Source organism: Gallinula chloropus (genome assembly GCF_964237585.1).
Source record: "Gallinula chloropus genome assembly, chromosome: 5".
NCBI lineage: Eukaryota > Metazoa > Chordata > Aves > Gruiformes > Rallidae > Gallinula > Gallinula chloropus.
Window position 1 is genome coordinate 33,432,874 of NC_140090.1, and position 19,520 is coordinate 33,452,393.

The window sequence follows — 19,520 nt, forward strand, 5'->3', positions numbered from 1 at the left end:
AAGATCTGCATTTAAACATCAACTCAAAGTTGATTGTCAGAACCCTGCCCACAATGTCTCTGTGGGACCTTACTGTGGGACCTTACTGCCATTAAGGTCAAACTCTGCTGCTTGTTTTTACTGACACATTTCAGCTCAGTTCCAAAAGAAAAATTCAACTGTCCACATGCCTGAAGTCCAAGTTCACTGACTGCATATCTACAACATTCTTTCCTATGCTTTCTGTAGAATTAGGCCACGGCAGAAATCTGAATGAAGCCATCCAAGTCAGCTTTCTGTAGTCACTGCAATGAGTGGGTTTGCCAGATAGGGAGGAGGACTAGGAGCTCAGTGCAGGTGGAACTTTGTTAGAGCCTGAAGCACAGAACCAACCGCACAGGAGTGCAGAGCCAGGGCAAAGCTTCACCATGGAAAGCTTTCACCTCAGAAAGGAAGACCTGTGGCAGAAGGTTAACCCATGCTTTGGCCATCTTAAAGCCCCTCAGGCTTCCAGACTTGTAAAACTCGTCCCAGCTCATCTTTGATGAAAGCAGACCCAGAAAAACTAGAGTGTCCACGTTAGCCCTGTCCCAGAGCAAGGAAAAACAAATCTAGTTTTGTTAATGCTCACAGCAGTGGAGCCAAGGTCATTCTCTTTGCTAATTAGCATTAAAGGATGATGGAGCACTCCAGCTGCCACACTCTAGAACAGAGTTTTAGACAGGAGAAGCATGATTGTTCAGCCTAGACAAAAGTAGACTAAGGGGGGACCTTATTAATGTTTATAAATATCTTAAGTATGGGATGCAGGGGGAAATGGCCAGCCCCTTTTCAGTGCTCTGTGGAGACAGGAAAAGGGGCAATGGCTGCAAGTTGGAGCACAGGGAGTTCCACACCAACATGCGGAAGAACTTTTACCTGGTGAGGGAGCCCTGGGACAGGCTGCCCGGGGGGTGTGGAGTCTCCTTCTCTGGAGACATTCCAGCCCCGTCTGGACGCTGACCTGTGCAATATGAGCCAGGGAGCTGCTTTGGCAGGGGGTTGGACCTGATGATCTCTTGAGGTCCCTTCTAATCCCTATGATTCTGTGATCCAGCATCACTCTGTGCATTACAGGCAGCATTTTCATCCTAACCTCAGCTGCAAGCGTAGGGAAACACTACCTATTGTTACAGCCTGCTTACAGGAGAAATCTGCATAAGCCGCAACAGTAGCTTATATCTTGCTTTAATTTTACAAAGCTTCTACACAAGCTATTATGTAGCAAAAAAAACCCAGGGCAGCAAATCGTCACAGAAGGTCTATGGATCAGGGAATTACAGAAGATCTTTACAACAACACAGGGTTTTAACGCTCCAACTCTTTGTGTATTGCTTTCATTTACTACATGAGACTACTCTGAGAGTTGTTTTCAGCATCTTAGCCTGCCATGAATTTTGGAGCTGGAAGCATAGAGAGTACAGCAGCAGCGGAAACAATCAGCCCTGCATAAAACAGAGGCTGTTGCCCGACTCTTTGCTCAGCTGCTCACTTTGGCGTTTTCTGGGAAGATGAATAATGTGAGGTAATGCTTCTGAACAGAGGGAGGAAAAAGGGAGAATTAAAGCTTTCATTAACCAGCTTTCTATATGCCATTAGCTTATTAAAACAGTTAAAGGTGTATGAAAGCAAAAATCCTCTCATGTTTCACAGTTTTTACCTTCATTAATACCCCAAGTGGCACCCAGCAGCAGAAGCAGGGACTATAATTCTTCCTTCAATTTATATATATAAATATATATTTAAATATATATATATTTTATTTTGGTCCACTAAAGAATTTCCTCCTAGAATTATAACAATAAACCCAAGAAAGCTAACAAAAATTATACCCGTTTCTTTTGAGAAGGAAGAGGGAAGACAACACAGGTATCTATGACTGTATTTGCCCTCTCCCAACCACTATTGAAATGAGCAGAAGGCAACTCTTGCAGCAGACCAGCAACCAGCACTGAGAAAGCTTTAGTCCCTCAGCCACAATGAAAGCCTTCCCTGTCTGAGAATCGGAATGGGGAAATTTGCAGGAAGTGATCATCTGGGGACAAATAAGCTCCCCTTTGGTAACTGAAGCAATCAGCTTGCTTTTACTGGTTGCAGATTCCCCACATGAAAGGGGACAGGGGAAATCACTGCTGAGACCACCCCACACTACTGACACCCCAGGGGATGTGGTGACAAGCTACCATGTCATGTCCTCCCTCCCTGCTGCTGCGTCCCCACTGTGTTCCCATCTGCAGATAACATCCTCAGCATAATTTCTGGTAGAATTCACAGGCACTGACCCAGACAAGGTCAGTGAGGTTGGGGCTCCAGGACTCCCTCGGCCCCATCCCTGTCCCCTTTACTCGTTGAGGACATGAAGACTGCTCATTTCCTATTCTTGTGAGGGTGATGGCTACTTGCTGATGACTAGGCATGGAGTATCCAAAAGCTCAGCCTCGTATCAGAGCTTCTCTATCACTGCTACAGTTCATTTTTCATTGTGAGCCATCACATCAGGAAGCTCAACACCCAAGTGCTACCACTGAAATATTAGATACTATGCATACGGCGTAAATCGGTAGCAACTGCTTACCTCAGGAGGAATAGCTCATGTGTTACGTGACAGAATTCACTTAGAGGTGACTGGCAGGAGCAGCGCCACAGCCATTAATCGTAGGATCTCCCAGTAGCCTTCATTCGGCTCTGTCAGGTCACCATGGGTTTACAAGGAAGACCTGCGACAGAGCGTCAGCAGATAAGCCAGAGAACAAATGCCTGCTGTGGCACTAAATGCTGCTGCTCATAATAAAACTCCACATGTTTTTTTATGGTACTCGTGTCCTTCCGCTTGCTGCCAAACTCACCAAGCCTTTTTTTTTTTCCTCCTAAGCTGTTAAGAATTCAGTTACAGGGCAGGAACAGCTACTTCCACCCTGGAGATGACACGATATGCATCACTTACATTCCCAGATGTACTTAAAGAATAAACAAAATGAAGCAGGGTGGGGCTTTTTCAAATATAGATCAATTAATCTGATAAACATGCACCTATCTTTCAAACACCGTAGGCTATTTCTTATGCTGAACTGTTTTGTGTATTAAAGTTTGCTCCATGCTTTACAGCATCGGAGTTCAAATCCATATAATATTGTCCCTAAAAAAGGATTCACCAGGGTGAACTCCTAACTCTGCATATAGTCTGCTTGCTGGCGGTATTGTGAACAAACCATGATCTAGGTGATCCTGCTCTGGCAGGGGAAGTTGGACTAGATGATCTTTTGAGGTACCTTCCAACTCCTAATGTTCTGTGATTCTGTGAACAATCATAGAATAGAATAATAAAAACATGGAATCATGGAATCTCCGGAGCTGGAAGGGACCTGTAAGGAGCATGGTATCCAACTCCTGGCTCCACACAGACCCAGCCCAGTCAGAGATGGCACTGAGCCCATCGTCCTGATGCTTCTTGACCTCAGCCCACGTCAGGGCTGTGACCCCTTCCCTGGGGAGCCTGTCCCAACACCTGACCCCCCTCTCAGTACAGAACCTCTTCCTAACAGCCAACTTGAACCTCCACTGTCACAACTTCATGCCATTCCCTTGGGTTCTATCCCTGGTCCCCAAAGAGAGGAGACTGGTGCCTGTCCCTTCACTCCCCATTCATCGGGAAGCCACAGACAGCGATGAGGTCTCCCCTCAGCCTCCTCCTCTCCAGGCTGAACAACCCCAGGGCCTACAGCCTCTCCTTGTAAACTGTCCCCTTCAAACCCTTCCCCATCCTCGCTGCCTTCTCTGGACACTCTCCAATAGTTTGTGTCCCTCTTGTCCTGTGGTGCCCAAAGCTGCTCCCAGGACTGGGGGTGAGGCCGCCCCAGCGCAGGGCAGAGCAGGACAGTCCTGTCCCTGGCCCGGCCGTGCCGTGCTTGATGCGCCTCAGGACGCGGCTGGTCTAACACCTGTTTATGCTAACGGCAGCAACCCTTCATTACACCACAACTTATCCAGGCAAGAGGCACCTCCGGCCGCTCCAGGCTTTCCGACAGGGAACGCTGCTGTTCCGGGCCCCGCTGCGTACAGCCCTCGGTCCCGACCAAGCCCGCAGGGCTGGGCGGCCCCGGCGCGGGTTCGCACCCACGCACCAGCCGCTACCGCCGTGAGGAAGTTCCACGGCGCACCTCACGCGCAGACTTCCTGGCCTGATCCTGCCCAGGGCTCCGGACCTCGGCAGTGGGGCGGCGGGGCGGGGAGGGGGGGGAGACCACCGGGCCGCGCCTGGGCTTCTCCAGCAGCCCGGCCGGCCCGCCTTGCGCCAGGCCCCGAGGGCTCCGGCCCGCCCGCGCCGCCATGAGGTCTCCCCTCAGCCTCCTCCTCCTGGGGGCGGAGGGGGGGGGTGTCCTCCTCCGCTTGCTTGCGGGGCGAGCGGCTGCTGGGCTCCCGGGCACCCACCGCTCTGGGGCCGTGGCCCTGAGGGGAGGGCGGGGGAACGGCCGGGCCCGGCTTCGCAGCGGCACGCGACTCTCGAGGGCGACGGGGGGAGGGGGAATGTGGGTACGACGGCGGCGCGCGACCCTCGCGAGCCGCCACGCACTACGTTTCCCAGCGAGCCGCGCGGCGGGCACGGCGCACGCGGGAGGGCGGTGAGCGGGGCGGGGCCGGCGGCCTGCGCAGTGACGTAACCCCGGGGGGCGCGGCCCGCGCGAGCGTGGAGCGGGCAGAGGGGAAGGGCGTCGCGGGGGTCGCGGCGCGAGAGGGGGGAAGGGTCGTCCCGGTAAGAGCGCCGCCGCCCCGCCGCGTGCGGGGCACGAGAGCGAGGCCGGGCCGGGGCCGCGCGGCGGAGGAGGGGCCGGCCGTCGGCGCGCGCGCGGGGGGGGGGGGGGGAGGTGTTGAGCGGGGAGGAGGGGGGGGGCGGCGGGACCGGTCACTGCCGCGGAGTCGCGGCGGCCGGGAGCTCGAAGGAGCCAGCCGCGCTGCCGCCCTCCATGGGGCCGGCCTGCCCGCCCTGCCCCGCCGCCGCCGCGGTGAAGTGACAGCGGGGTCCGAGAGCGGCGGCGGCGCCTGCAGCCCTTGCGGGTCGGGAGGCGAAGGACTGCTGCCGGCCCGGGCCGCGGCGGGCGGCGGGGGGTCCGGTGAGTGAGGCGGCGGCGGCGGCCGGGGCTCGCCCCCTGCGCGCCACGCCTCCTCCCGCCGCCTCCCGCCGGCCTGCGCGGGGGGTCTCGGGGAGGAGAGGGGGGGGTGAAGAGGCGCCGGGCCGGAGCGGACGACGACGGCGGCGGCGGAGGGGAGCGGCCGCGCCATGAACTACCAGCAGCAGCTGGCCAACTCGGCAGCCATCCGCGCCGAGATCCAGCGCTTCGAGTCGGTGCACCCCAACATCTACTCCATCTACGAGCTGCTGGAGCGGGTGGAGGAGCCGGTGCTGCAAAACCAGATCCGCGAGCATGTCATCGCCATCGAAGGTGAGCCGGCGGCCCCGTCGCGGCGAGGGCTGGGGGTGGGTGCACCTTGTTTCCCTCCCCCCCCCCCCCCCCCCAATCCACGGCCCTGCATGCGGGGCAGTCGCTGGGAGCAGCCGCCCGCACGCTCCCGATTGCTTCCCTTCCTCAACCCTTCCCTTCCTCCCCCCGCCGTAGCAGCCTTTTTTCTCGGCGTGTGTGTGGTGGGGGGTTCCTCCGCACCGAACCCCCCCCGCCTCCTCCTCTCCCCCCGGCGTCGGTTTCCTTGGCGGAGGTGAATTGGTTGGGAAGGGGCGCTCGGCGCCGCGGGGAGAAGTTGTTTTGCTACTTGCCGAGGTGCGGGCAGAGCCGCAGGACCGGGCTGGGGGCGGGGGGGATTGGGAGCTGGATCAGAGGAAAGGAGGATTGTTTTTGTTTCCTCGTGTGTGCTCCGTGCAGTTCCTGACGGGAGACGCTTAAGGTACAGGTTGCGGCTCCGTGCCGGTGTAAACAGGAGCGACAGCTGGGTTAGGGAGCGGTGGTCTCCATGTGCCTGTGTGTGCAGCCGTGTAAAGAGCCGCGCTGGGAGGCAAGATGGAGATAACAGTCCTCTGAGCTTCGGTTTATATGCATCCGTCCCCGGAGGAGCGCTGCGGAGACTCTTGAGCTGCTTAGGGGCTGCTAAAGAAGAAGAAACAAATCCTCAGCGTTGGGAAGTCTGCGGGTGTTTCTCTGGAGTTCGAAAGAGCAGGCAGGATTGGCTGAGAACACGTATTCTGAGGAGAAATTGTTGAGTCCCTTTGCGTAATAACTCCCTGAGCTTTGCCTCGTGTGCTGTAGTGCTTGAAACAGTCTGGCACTGTTTTGGGAAGGGATTCAAGCTAGCTGAGTGTGAAGTCCGGCAGCTGAAACGGAGAGCTGCTTGAAACCATCTTGGTTTGTTGGCCTGTCTCGTCATTACGTTATATAGAACGAGGAAAGTCCTGCTGGAAGAGCTGCTGGCGGGATTGTTACTCAGAAGGCTGCGTTACTCACCTGACTCTGGAACAGCGTGGCTTGGATGGACAGGCACAGCGTTTAGTATTGTGAACGTTTGGGGTGGGAGGGAGAAAACCCCTTGCTGGCATCTTGCACAGCGAGTCGCCGCGACTGGCGGTGCCTGTCGCTTATTAAACAAGACGGTCGGCTGCGGAGCCTTAGCCGGGCACTAGGGACACGGTGTGGTATTGCGTGTGTTCTCTGCTGTGTTGGTGACTTGATGGAAGTGAGTGTGTGCGGTTGTCGGCTTCTTGGTGCCTGGGCTGTCCTCTCCTGGGAGTCCTTCCTAACCCTTGGCTTCTCTTGCACTGAAGAGACAGATGCTTACAAAGGTAGAGATCGTGGGAAGGGTACGGCTCTCAGTGCTCCTGGTATTTGGTTTGCTGCGGGGTAGGTGATGCCTTTAGCAGAATGTCATTATTATTATTTTTAAGTGGTAATAAACACATGTTTCTATGGTACAGGATAAGGTGCTTGGGGTACGGTGATGCGGCCAGGTTTGCGCCGAGGCAGGAGGAGGATGTGAAGCACGGTGTGTGGTGGCTGTCCTGGCACGTGGCTGGTGTTTGCCTTTCCATGTAGGAATGACTTGTAATGCCGAGCTGCAGCGTAGCTCACATGTCAATTGTGAGGACTTTGAAACCAAAATAGCAGCCTACCTGTGTGTGTTTCAGAGGCAGAGCCGGTGAGTAAAGCTTTCATTGGGCGACTTGCTGTCTAACTTACATCGGAGACTGAGTCATGAAACCAGTGGGTCTGATTCATGGGAAAGTTTTATCTGGAAGAAGCGTGTATGTTAAGTCTGTTTTGTTCTGGGGGGTTGACTAACTCCTAAGCATTAAAATTTGCATGCATACGCAAAAAACCCAACTTGCTTCTTTGGGTGGCAACTCCACCGGGTTGTATTGTTGGTCAGCCGCCTTTACCTGACCATTCCTCTCTGACAGCAGCCTTTAATCCCATATGGCAATGCCATATTGCGTGTAGGAAGGACTTAGAAATAGTCACTTCTCTGGCTGCTGTTGCAGCCCTAGGAGCCTTTATTCAGCTGCAAAGAGTTTAGTGTTGGAATGGTACTCCCTAAATGCTGCCAGACCACTCGAGTTCAGGGTACCTGGCTTTTTCACTGCCAGTGAGGGGTTGTGGTGGGATTGGCACGTGCTTGGCGTGAGACAGTCACAAGTCACTTCTTGCTCAAGTACTTCCTTCCTATGGAAGGAGAATTGTACTGTTAGAGACGATGGTCCCGTTCGTTCAGGCTGCTTGGAACCTTAGCTCTGACCAACATGTGCTTCTTGACCAGCTCAAATAATACTTCCCTGCTCAGGAGAGGTTTGTCATATCTGGAGGAGAAGATGGTTGGAATCTAAAGCAATCAAGACTTAATTTCAGCGGAGTTCAACTGTTGCTTGTTCTCAGGATTTTCTTTTCAGCATAGAGCGGCACTGTCTTCCCAACACTTCAGATTTGATTTGCAGCATAAAATTTGCAGCACGCTTTTCAGGCTTGGAGTTGTACCGTAGGAGTGTTTGGACACGCTGGACTGAAGACGACGGAAACGCTTTAGAATTAAAACCTGGCCTTTGAGCAGCAGCACTTCTCTAGGTTCAGCTACATTAGTGGCATCTGATCCTGAGAGTGCAACTGCTAAGCATTCCTAAACTGGCATGCTGGTGTGTTCTACACAGATTTATTTCCTTGTGTTGTTCCAAGTCAGGTGTGATACTGGGTAAAACAGCTCAGTGAGATACCAACCAGTTCTTTAGTTCTTCCTTTCAGGCTCTCCTTTCATTTCACACAGTTGTGAAACCAACACCTTCAGCCTTTCCTTCTATCTGCTTCGTATGACTATATTGCTGAGTAGCCAAACAACTTCTGATGCAGTCACTTAGACCAGTAACTGTGCTTAGAACTGTCTTTGCCTGCCCTGTAGTTCCCAAGCTTGGTTCCACCAGCAGCAGCTAAATCAGCACTTCATCAATACCAGCCAGTTCTTACATCAAGGATGTTGCATGCTTGGAAACGGAGAGAAGGCAGCACTAGTTGACTTCAGCAGCCTTTAAGTTGTTGGAATGCCTTGGGGTTTCAAGGTACTATGGCCTTAAGAGGTGTGTATAGGTGCTTGAGGGTATGTGCAGCTGAGTATGCCAGTTCCCTTTTCTGTTGCCCAGGCTGAGATTGGCTTGGTGTTGCTACAAAACTTGGAGTGATGCCAACCCAAGGACAGGCAGAGAAGCAACCTGAACATTAAATTTCTGATCCTTTCATGAAGGGATTTTAAAACAATTTATTAACACTGCCAGTGTCATGTTGGCTGGTATTTGATAAAACTGCTTTTGCTAATGTGCTGTTACTAACAGATCGTAACACAGCAAGTGTTGAGCACCTGTAGTACTTAGGTACCCATTTACACTGTGGCAAGCCCACCAAAAGAGGTTCTGCTTCCCTATGGGGGTTTGAGCAGATCTTCTAGAATCCCCTACTAGTAAAACAATCTTAACGACGAGGCTTAAGATACACTTCAGTGTGCTGTGTGAGTAACTTAAAGCACAGGCTGCATGGAAGATGTTCTTTTATTCCCATCTCTAAATGAATAGGAAATCTGACTTTCTTTTAAGTCTCAGGGGAGGAGATTGCTTTCATTCTTATGGTTGCTGTACCAGACATTATTCAGTTATGAATTACCATGTTCTGGTGCATCTTGTGACTCGTAGGCTCATTTTTTTAATAAGGAAAAAAAAGGGAGGCAAGATCTTAAAAGTGTGTTTTTGAAGGCTAGTTTGTTTTGAAATTCTGATTATAAAGTATTTTCCTTCAGTCCTAAGGCTGTAGCTGTAAGTCTTAGAGAAAATGAGATGTGTACGCTTGGAAATGACTTGTTGAGGGCAGAGCCAAGGTCCTGATGTTCTTGGGGGAGTAGGGAAAATGGCAGAAGGTATGTAATTTGCTTTTTCCCCCCTTCAATTACTTTTAGAAGTACTGTTTCTTAAAAATAATAGAGTGGAGCTAACCCCCTTGATGCATACATACACATCTGTTGTTACCTGAGTGGAACCCTGTCTCAGTGTTACTCCCTATTGTGTGCTCTCAGAGCCCTTTGCAGTCCCTCAGCTGCTGGTCTTAGATATGTTTGGGGGGGGGCACAGTGCTGGGGGGGTGCATTTTATGGGAGAAGTTGTACTCCATTTGGAGGTGACAGTAGCACCTTAACACTACAATATCTTAAGGCTACAGCTGTTTTTCATGCTTAATGTACCTGTCCTTTCTGCCTTGGTGATGCAGAAATGGCAGGCATGTGAATGATCAGCCTTCTCTGGCTTCCTGTTAGGGAAGGAGTATCACAGTTTGTTGGGAAGTGATTAGTCGAGGGTGAATCACTGCTGTATAGGAGCCTGTTAACAACGTGAGCCTTCCCACGGGTGTGCAAATGGCTCGTGACAAAGAGCAAAACCTGATGGTACTACAAGACTTGGCCAAGAATTGCATCAAGCTGTGGCTCGGAGAATGGTGATGTCCTGGTTCTGGCCAGCCCAGGTGAGCTGAGTTAGCCCGGGCTGTTTCCACACCATCTGACATCACTCCCCCATAAAGGGGCTGGTCAGGGGGTCTGTAAGGTACTCTGTCTTATCACCAGGTGTGAGTGAAATTTGCCCTGAGCTGTGGTGGGTTTTTTTTCCCCTTTTCACGGTGCTTTTGGCAGTGAAGTGTCCTTATCCCAACCAAGGGGGCTCTGTCCCTCCTCTGGGAGTGAGCCAGTACCAGGGGTGCTTGAAGGCCAAAAAGGACTGTGGTGCTCAACCACTGTTTGGGGCTGAACCACCGCAGGTGATGGTCACTCTGAATGCTTTTTGAACACCTCTCACTCCTTCTATTTAGTCTGTTGGAACAGACTGAGATGGCCATGCTAATAAACAATTAAGTCAAGTGCTAGAGCAGGAGAGTTTGGGTGCATGTTCTGCTCTTTAAACAAATCAGCTTGTTTAAACTGGTATATTTACACATAAGTAAACTGGAAACAAGAAGTGCTATGTAAGGTGATTGCATCTTGAAGCCCTGATAGCAGTCACCCAACTCCAGCCCTTGGTGTGCCTTTTTGAACTGCAGACCGAACGATACGGTTTGCAGCGATAAGACTGGTTCTGTGAACACACTGAGGTATGATTAATGCCCGTTTGCTTGGAAGCTAAAAGGCTCCAAAGTGGATTTTGGAGGCTGGTTAGGGCATCTCAGCTTGTAAACCGAAGCTTGTTTGAGATGTGGGGGACAGGGGGGTAACAGCAGAGCAGGCTGGGGATGTGCTTTTTGTCGTCATCGTTCTAGGGGATTAATGAATGTGATTGATTCAGATGTGGGGAGCTGTTAGGCACTGGATCTAGTGTGTAAGTGCACCTAGGTGAATTCTGAGCGTGCCTATAGCAAATAAGCGTTGCAATGGACTTCAGCACAGGGGTAACTAGAAAATTCAAGGGTCTTACTTGTGTGGCGAACTAGAAGCTTGGTTTGATAGTTGTCTCAGGTCAGTGGAATGTCTTACCCCATGTTGATGTGACTGTGCTTTCTGGCTTTAAGTTCCATCCTTGGTTGCAGTCCTCAGCAAAAGCCACACAATTAGGTATCGAATGCTTTTGAGTGAATGTGTAGAAGTAGATCAAGAGGAAAGCTTAAAACCATTAACCCTTGAGGGTAACATCTTTCCCCAAGGCAAAGCAGGAGACCTGCTGTGGATCAACTGGTGTTGCTGGAACAAATGTGTTGCGAGGCTTTGGGTTTTGCAGGGAGCGTGCCAGACTTCTCCCACCGTTTGGTTTGAGGGATTAGTTTAAAGCAGCAGGCGGTGATGCTGGAACAAGAGATCGTACTGCTCTGTATACACATCAGTGTTTTGATTTCTATTTCAATTGGCAAATGGGTCTCGCTCCCTAAGAAGAGGGGCCGCTTAGCACTGCAGCGGATGGGATGTTTTCCTGCCTATGGCAGGGGGTTGGAACTGGGTGACCTTTAAGGACCATCCTTAAACATGTGATTGTGGGATGTGATTTGTGTTGGCTCATCTCGGGCGCGTGGGGAAAAGGAACAGGCCTTGTAACGCTGGTTGCTGTGTTTATCTTCTGTTTTGTGCTGAGCACAGTGTGAAACAGGGATTGTGGTTTCTGGAAGGTGACGTAGGCATGTGGTGAGGGGACTGGGGGAATGGATTTAAGCTGAAGGAAGGGAGATTTATGTGAAACACTAAGCAGAAATCCTGCCCGGGGAGCGGGGAGGCCCTGGCACAGGCTGCCCAGAGAAGCTGTGGCTGCCCCTGGATCCCTGATAAGTTTCAAGGCCAGACTGGATGGGGCTTTGGGCACTCTGAGCTGGTGGGGGGTGTCCCTGCCATGGCAGGGGTGGCACGGGGGGGCTCTGAGGGCCCTTCCCAAATCACCCTGTGACTTACTTTCTAGTACGGTTTATCGTGTGGCACTTGAGGTATCTGTTGTCTTAGTTGTAACTTTGCCACCTGAAGAAAATGCTTTCAGTCTTGGATGGCCTGGTGAAAACTGATGTGGGAATACGATGTATTTCATTAATTGCAAATATTAAAGGATGTGCTCGCATGCATACTGTGGTCTGACAGTTACAAGTGAAATCAAATGCTGCGGCTCTTGGGGAAGGATGAAGGCTGAGCATGGTGCCAGGCAGATGAACAGCTCCTCCACAGACCTCAGGAATACCCCTCCCTTCATTCCTGCATCACTACTGGGAATTGGTTTTGTCCTTACCAGTAAGCAAGGTAAATGGCAGTGTTGGTATTTTTAGCAAACCCTTGAAGAAAAGGTGTAACATAAGCCCCAAAAGCCTTAGCAGCTGAAATGGAGAAGTCGTTCACATCTCAGCTGCGTGACCTTCTGCTGACTGTGTTTCAAACATGGGGTTCTGTGGCTGTGAGTTTTTATGTTCAGGGTGTTCTTTCTGACCTTCATACGTGTGGTTTTACATCACTTGTGGGATTACCTAGTAATCTACCGTGGATGAAGCTCTCTGTTCTAGCGTAGAAAGTACTGTAGGAAATAGTTTTGATAATCCGAACTGCTGCAGGAATAAGAGATTGGTCTTCTCTAGTGTTAGTGTTTGTCCTTGACTGCCTTTTAAGCTCTGTTTGTATTTCATGTCACCCATACAAAGCTGCTCTCTTGTATTCTCAGTTGTCCTCATACCATGAAATAATTGAGCAAAGACAGTGCTGGACACAGACCCGTTGTGAGATGCTGCTAATTTCGGATTTAAAGACTTCTGGGAATTGTCTCATCAGGTGTTAAGCACAGTTTCATTCATGGGTGTCATCTCTGTATGGAAAGATGTCTGCGAGGAGCCCCATGTGAGGGTGAGCGGGTGTTCGGTAGGTACCACTGCCTGGGGTGGTGTTAGTGGGAGCCCGCCACTCAGGCCGGGAACACTGGTGTGATGAGTTGTGCCTGTTGCTCTATGGGACAGCAGGTTGGTCTGGGTGCCTGGGTCCAGCCCCTTGGCGGGGTGTATTTTGAGGGCTGTTTCATTTATCTTTTTATATTTCTTCTATTTTAAAAACTCCTACTTGAGATGGGTGAAGCCACATCTGGAGTGTTGTGCCAGTTCTGGGCTTTGTTGGATGAGAGAGACCTGGTTGTCCTGGCAGGAGTCCCAACAAAAAGAACCCAAGAACTGCCTTAGGATTATCCGTTGTACCAGTTACTGTAGGTTTCACCTACTTGTTTGTCATGTTACACTTAATGCTCAGTGAACAACACACATGTTCACATGTCTTGGGGTTTTAAGTGGTTGGGATTGAACCTTGCTGCTGCCCTAGAAGATCTAGGGATTAAATGCAGGGAGAAGATGCAGTTCAAGGGCGGTCATAAACTCCAGCCTGTGGGCACAAGGCAGTGACTAGGAGCGATGACGTTATTAAGGAAGGGTTTCATAAAACCAGGAACAGCTCTGTATACAAAGAAAGACCTTTCAACTGCTGCTTCAGATCAGAAGCTCTGCCCAGAAGATGAAGTTGTTTACAGTTAGTTTGTACTTGTGCTGTAATTGCGATAAGGCTGTAGATGGTGTGTGAATCTTGTGACTAATGCTAGAAATAAGGTAACGGCACCGCCTCGCTTGGATGTATCTGGGAACCAGGGGCCTGTGGCTTCTTAGGAAGTTTGTTGAAAATTTCGTATTTCAAGGTGGAGACGGGTGGGTTGTCAGGTACCCTGGCTTGGTAGCAAGTCAGTTGGGGGCAGCTGACGACTCCAAAGCCCTCTGGAAGTATTTAATGCCTGTTTTATTATTATTTAACGTGGATAGAAGCAGATGTGTTTCTTGACTAGTATGTGCACAGTCAACCTCCTTAATACCGTTTCAGGGTTCTGACTGCTACCCTTTCAGAGCCTGTGTAGCTGTGTGGATGGAAGGGGTTTAAGGTGTGTGTCTCACCCAGCGAACAGCTTGGGTTTTGTTTTTCTCTCCCTGCTGTTTAACCGAGCTTCGTTTAACCACTTAGGGAAGCAAGTGTGAAAATACAGGGTTGGTGTGTGAGACATGTAATTTCAATGCCTTGTGTAGTAGCTTTATTTGTTTACATAGTTGGATAATGAATGTAAGCCTAATGATTAGACAGTTATTTTGGTGGTAATTTCCCCCTCTGTACTTAAGAAAAATACAGGCAATCAAAGAGACTCCTGAGAATAACGGATTTGAATCACTGAATTTATTGCTTTGGTTTTTTGTATTTAGTTTTGAGAAGCTTCAGATGCAAAATTTGAATTTTTTTTTTTTTAAAGAATTTTGAAGGGATTGAAGGACTGGCTGTAGCCTAGGCATAATCAATGCTTGACACGATTTAGCTTGAAACCTGTAGGAAAGCCTGCTTTGACTTGAACTTGAAGGTGCTTACATTCTTCATTAGAGCTCTGAATAAACTTCTTTGTTTAGTAATTTTTTTGCACTATTACAGCACTATACCTATACGTTGCAGCTCTGTTTTTCAGTAACTTAAGCAGATGGAGGGCACAGCAAGGCAAGGTGCTGTTGTGGGATTTTGTAGCATCCCATACAACTTGCTCCTTGGTTAGACAGATATGGAAATGTGTGGCTGTGATTTCCATTACCTCACTGCTTCAGCTTCCCACGCTCAGGAGAGCAGCCAAGATGCCTGTTGTACCCAGTAGTTTGTAGGGTAACGGCAGCGTGGGACTGGGCTACAGAGGTGATGTCCTGCTAAGGAAGTGTGCAAGTAGCTGCAATTGAGCACAGGTCAGCCAGTGCTGTCATTGGAGCCTGATAGGCATGAGCCTGGTGATCTTGGGACACTGGAATGGTTGTCTAGTGCAGGAGTGAAGTCCTCAACATGCTTCTGCATTCTTGTTTTGGGTCTGAAGCCCTGTAATAGTGACCAGGCATCTGGGATCAAAACTGCCTGGCCTCTTGGCTGGGATGGTAATGTTCACGGACCTGCAGCGGGAGAAGCAGAAAGCCAACTATAGCAGGAGGAACCTACGGCCTTTCTTGTGGTGAACTTGACCTGCTAAATTACCTGTATTGCTTTCAAAATGTCAAGCTGACTGTGCCTGATGCAGAAAGTCTCTTGAAAACTAAGCCTTTAGTCATGTTGAAATATTGGGAAGGAGTAATTGACCTGACCTTGGATTGATTCTTGTACTTGAATATTGCTGTCTTTTCTTCTGTAAACCTAACAGGAGATAGGCTTTAGTCACTAAAGTAATATGTAAATATGACTAAAGTAATATGTAAATATTACATATTTAAATAAATATGTAAAGTTCAGTAGCTGATACTTCTGTCACAGTACACTGTTAGGGAGGTTGCCCATGATCACCCATAGACTTGGTAGACACATGTGCAAAGGTGTCTACCTCTACAGGCAAAGGTGGCGTCCTCTTGGAAGAGGGCAACAAGCTTTCTGATGAGGGGGAGTGAAGGGGCAGGTGCCCATTTCCTCTATTTGGGGACCAGGGATAGAACCCAATGTAATGGTGTGAAGCTGTGGCAGAGGAGGTTTAGGTTGGATGCCAGGAAGAGGTTCTGTACTGAGAGTGGGATTGGGTGCTGGCACAGGCTCCCCAGGGAAGGGGTCACAGCACCCAGCTGGGCTGAGGGCAAGAAGTGCCTGGACGATGTGCTCAGTCCCATGCTGTGCCTATGCTGGGCCTATGTGGAGCCAGGAGTTGGACACAATGACTCTTATGTGGGTCCCTTACAACCCAGGGTAATCCATGATTCTAAGTTGTGTCTGCTCAGAAATAGGTGAAGAACAGAGATTGGAGCTGTGCACGGTCACTAAGTTGGCATGCAGCTTCATAGTTGCTCGTGTAGCTACACTTGGAGGCACGTCACCAAACAGAGACTGGGCTATGTATCTCTTCCTTGGGTGACTGTACAGTCTAGAACTAAACCCAGAACGGTAGCTTGGAATATCTTACTAGATATGGATGTTGGACAGTGAGAATTCTGGTAAAGCAGGTAGAAATAATACCCTTATTAATCGTGTTGTATCTCTTTCTAGCTAGACGGTGTTACTGATTGTATTTCCAAGGGTACCAGTGTCAGTGATCTCAAGGAATAATGGCAGTTAAAGAAAATAACATGCCTTTGCTTTCATGAACATAAAATCAATGATGATTTCTTCTTTGGTACTGTGAATAAAGCTGAGTAATCGTTTTTCTTCAAAATGCACCACTCTAAGGGAACTTGCTTTAGGTGTCTGCTGGAGTTTGGGATTGAAAGATGTCTCTGGGCAAGCTTCTGGTCCCTCTGCGCAGGATGGTGACAGTGATAGGTAGCAGCTTTGCATTGTATGAGGTTGCAAAAATTGGGAACGCTGCTGGTATGGTAGGAATGTGAAGAAAATCTGTAGCTGCTGCCTTTGTGCACGTGAGGCTTCCCTGTAGCTGTTCATCACCTCTCTATGGCAGTCAGTTGCTTGAACACGGTATCTGTGGGCTCACACTTGGAGTTGAGTACAGGAAAGGAGGAAGGAATAGAAACAAGCTGTGGAAAACTATTCCTGTACCCTGTGGCAACTCATCTGTCTAGTCCCATTTCATTACTTTTCTCATGCAAAATAAGAGTCTAATTTTAACCTGCATTAATTAAGCTTCAGAATACTTCACTGCTATGAGATTGCGACATTTAATAGCATTTAAATGTATAATGATATGTTTATGGGTAGAAAGATCTTGCTATTGACTTGCCTTGAAAAATGAAATTTGAGCAGAGTGGAGGGGACCAAAAGGGCACCTTTTGCTTGAGGCAGGGGATGCACTGAGTATGTAGGCGTGTAACCCCTGAGAGGGAAGGAAGCGATGTGTCTTTATCACCCAGGTTTGATGCACAAATACTGAGAGCAGATGACTGCCTTGAGAACTGCTCAGTGCATTTGAAAGCTAGTATTTTAGCTCAAGTCAGGAGACCTATGTGACTTAGAAGAAGACTGCCCTTCTCACCCAGTGTTGTGCTTGCTGGAAGGTCTCGCTTCCTGTGTGATAGTGAATTCAGTTGGAGAGGTGCTGGTTGATGTGGTAGTTGATGTGGACTGCACGTTTGCTTGCTACTCCTCTCCAAATTCCCTGGCAAAAACTTTAAAACTGGGGCAATGCATGTTTTTCTGATCTGGCCAACATACAGACCCATGAACTGTTGGGGAACGTTTTGCTTGTGCCTCTTGGAAGTACTGTGCCGTTTGGTCACTACAGAGCTTGGGGGAAACTTAGAGTGACTTCAGTGTAATCTTGCTGTTCCTGGTGGCTGAACACCCTCTAGAAAACACGTTTCCAGAGAATGCCTCTCTTTCTTTCCTCAGTTGGATACTTGCTGTCACCTGTCTGGCAAGATGATACTTGATCATGTAGTTTTAGGCAATGGAAGACCTAATGTCCACTTGGAATTGATGTTTGGGTGTACGTGCCGGTCGATAGTAAGGTATATTGACAGTCCCCCTTTCTGGTTAAGAAAACATATATTAAGCATTTATTTCCTGGGCAGATAGATCAACTCTAATGTAAATTGGACCACTTTGTATGTCTGGGCTGATGGGGGGCGATCTTGGTGTTAGAGGTGTTCAAGGCCAGGTTAGATGGGGCCTTGAGCAGCCTGGTCTAGTGAGAGGTGTCGCTGCCCATGCTTAGGGTTTGGAACTAGATGATCTTTGAGGTCCCTTCCAGCCCTAACCATTTTGTGATTCTACGATTGTGGAGTTTATGGACGTTACTTTTATCTCCCTCAAACAGTTTGTCTTTCTGTATTGAAGAGGCTGCTGTGGTGTGAGTGGGGTAGCTGGGCAGAGCCTCTTCTGTAGCTGTGGATCTGGTAGCTAACATGTGTCGTGGTGAGATCAGAATATCTTCACGGGTTAAGGGCCCTGGCAGATGGGTGTCTGATGAACCATACATCAGTCTAGGCTGAAGTTAATATTCAGAAGTGATTCAGCTGCTTCCCTGAATGCAGTTTTCCTGATTTGAGGCTTGCTGTGGGGGCAGGCTGCAGGCAGCTGGAAGAACTTAGTCCGTTTGGGGGAGAAAAATGCATTTAAACACTATGCCTGGCTGTGACTTGAATGCAGGCTGTCAACAGCAAGAGGCAAAATACCTCAGTGACCTAAAAAGCACGAGTATGTCCCTTCAGGGATTACGTGGTGTTAGGTAATGACATGCTATTAAATTAAAGCTCACATGTATATCCCTTGACTTACTAACTAGGCCAGTCCCATAGCTTATTTTTTTTAAAAAACATCAGTAGATAAATGGGAGAAATAGATTTGCCAGGATCTGTAAAGAGCAAGGTAGCTGAGTAGTGGTGTTTCAGATGAATTTTTTTAATTAGCATGTAAATAAGGTGGCTTGCTCAGGCTGAGCCAGCTGCCTGCTAGAAACCTGGGTTCAAACAGCATCTTGGAGGAAAGCGACACTAAAGCAAGATGAGTTAGAAGCTGTCTGGTAGTTCTCAACTCTGGTGAAAGGTGCTACTGGAGGAGCCTCTCTTAGTGAGCAGTGGTAATATGTTTCTTGTGGGTTATCTGATGCCCTCCAACTGTCTTGGTGTAGTTTTTCATAGTATTTTTCTACTCAGCAGATGGGAAATCTTGTTTAATAGGTAAGTGGTGATATTAGATAAAAGCAGTTCAGTGAGGCCACATGGGGTAAATCAAATATGGATCAATAGATCCCATTACAAATAGGTTTACATCTTTTTAAAACAAGATCAGTGAGGCTGTAATAAAAAAACCCAACCCAAACAAACCCCATCCTGCTTCAACCAGGTGTGAATGTGACTGTTTAAATCCATGTTCCTCCTATTGTCGTGTCTGGATTGAGGAAAACCATGCACATGGTGAAACACTGAAGTATCTGAAGCTGAAAACCAAGAGTGCAGCGTGCTTGAACTTGGAAATAGGTGATTGACATTCCCACTGAGCTCTGAGAAAGCAGTAGGGATGGCAAAATGGTGATGCTGGTTATGAACCACCCATCAGGTTTTGTATCACCAATGCTGGAGTGGCACCATCTTGTACAGATTCAAGTAAACCCCAGTAATAGTTGAGGTTTTGTCTTAATTGTGGGTGCTGCCTGTCCTGGAGGTAGAAGCGGCAGCTAAAACGGTTTCTGTACAGATGTGGCTGTCTTGAGCCAAAAAGAAAAGCGAGGGAAGCCAAACAAGGGAATATGCAGGAGGTTTGTATGATTTCCCCTTGGAATGGTGGCTGAGTAGAAACTGCTGATGAAGGATGAGAGATGCCAAGCTATCGCTCTGGGAGAGAGTGTGGGAATCATTGTTTTTTAAACCATAAGAGCTTGAAAGTAATTAATTCATACAAAGCTGTAAAAGATTGTTTTAATGGCGAAGATAGCTATGTGGATAATTATTGGTTCCTCTTTTTTTTCCCTATTTTTTTCCCTTAGTCCTTGCCTCCAAGCAGAGCAAACAGGTGATGCCTGGAATATAGAGGCCTTAGTGTGGCCTGGTTTTTACCGCAGAAAACTTTACAGGCGGTTTCAAGCTGGTGGCTTTTGGGAGTAAAACCGAAGAAAA

General features: G+C 49.0%; 1 protein-coding gene across 2 annotated transcripts in view; it reads left to right on the plus strand.

The window, feature by feature from the left end:
* Positions 1-5,293: 5,293 nt before the first annotated feature.
* Positions 5,294-19,520, plus strand: part of AGAP1 (ArfGAP with GTPase domain, ankyrin repeat and PH domain 1) — a gene marked incomplete at its 5' end in the record, with an annotated part of 392,415 nt that continues 378,188 nt past the window's right edge. For both annotated transcript variants that reach the window (XM_084265229.1, XM_084265230.1), the window contains one exon: positions 5,294-5,456. In XM_084265229.1, the coding sequence (XP_084121355.1) occupies positions 5,294-5,456 (163 nt within the window). The remainder of the gene's footprint in view (positions 5,457-19,520) is intronic.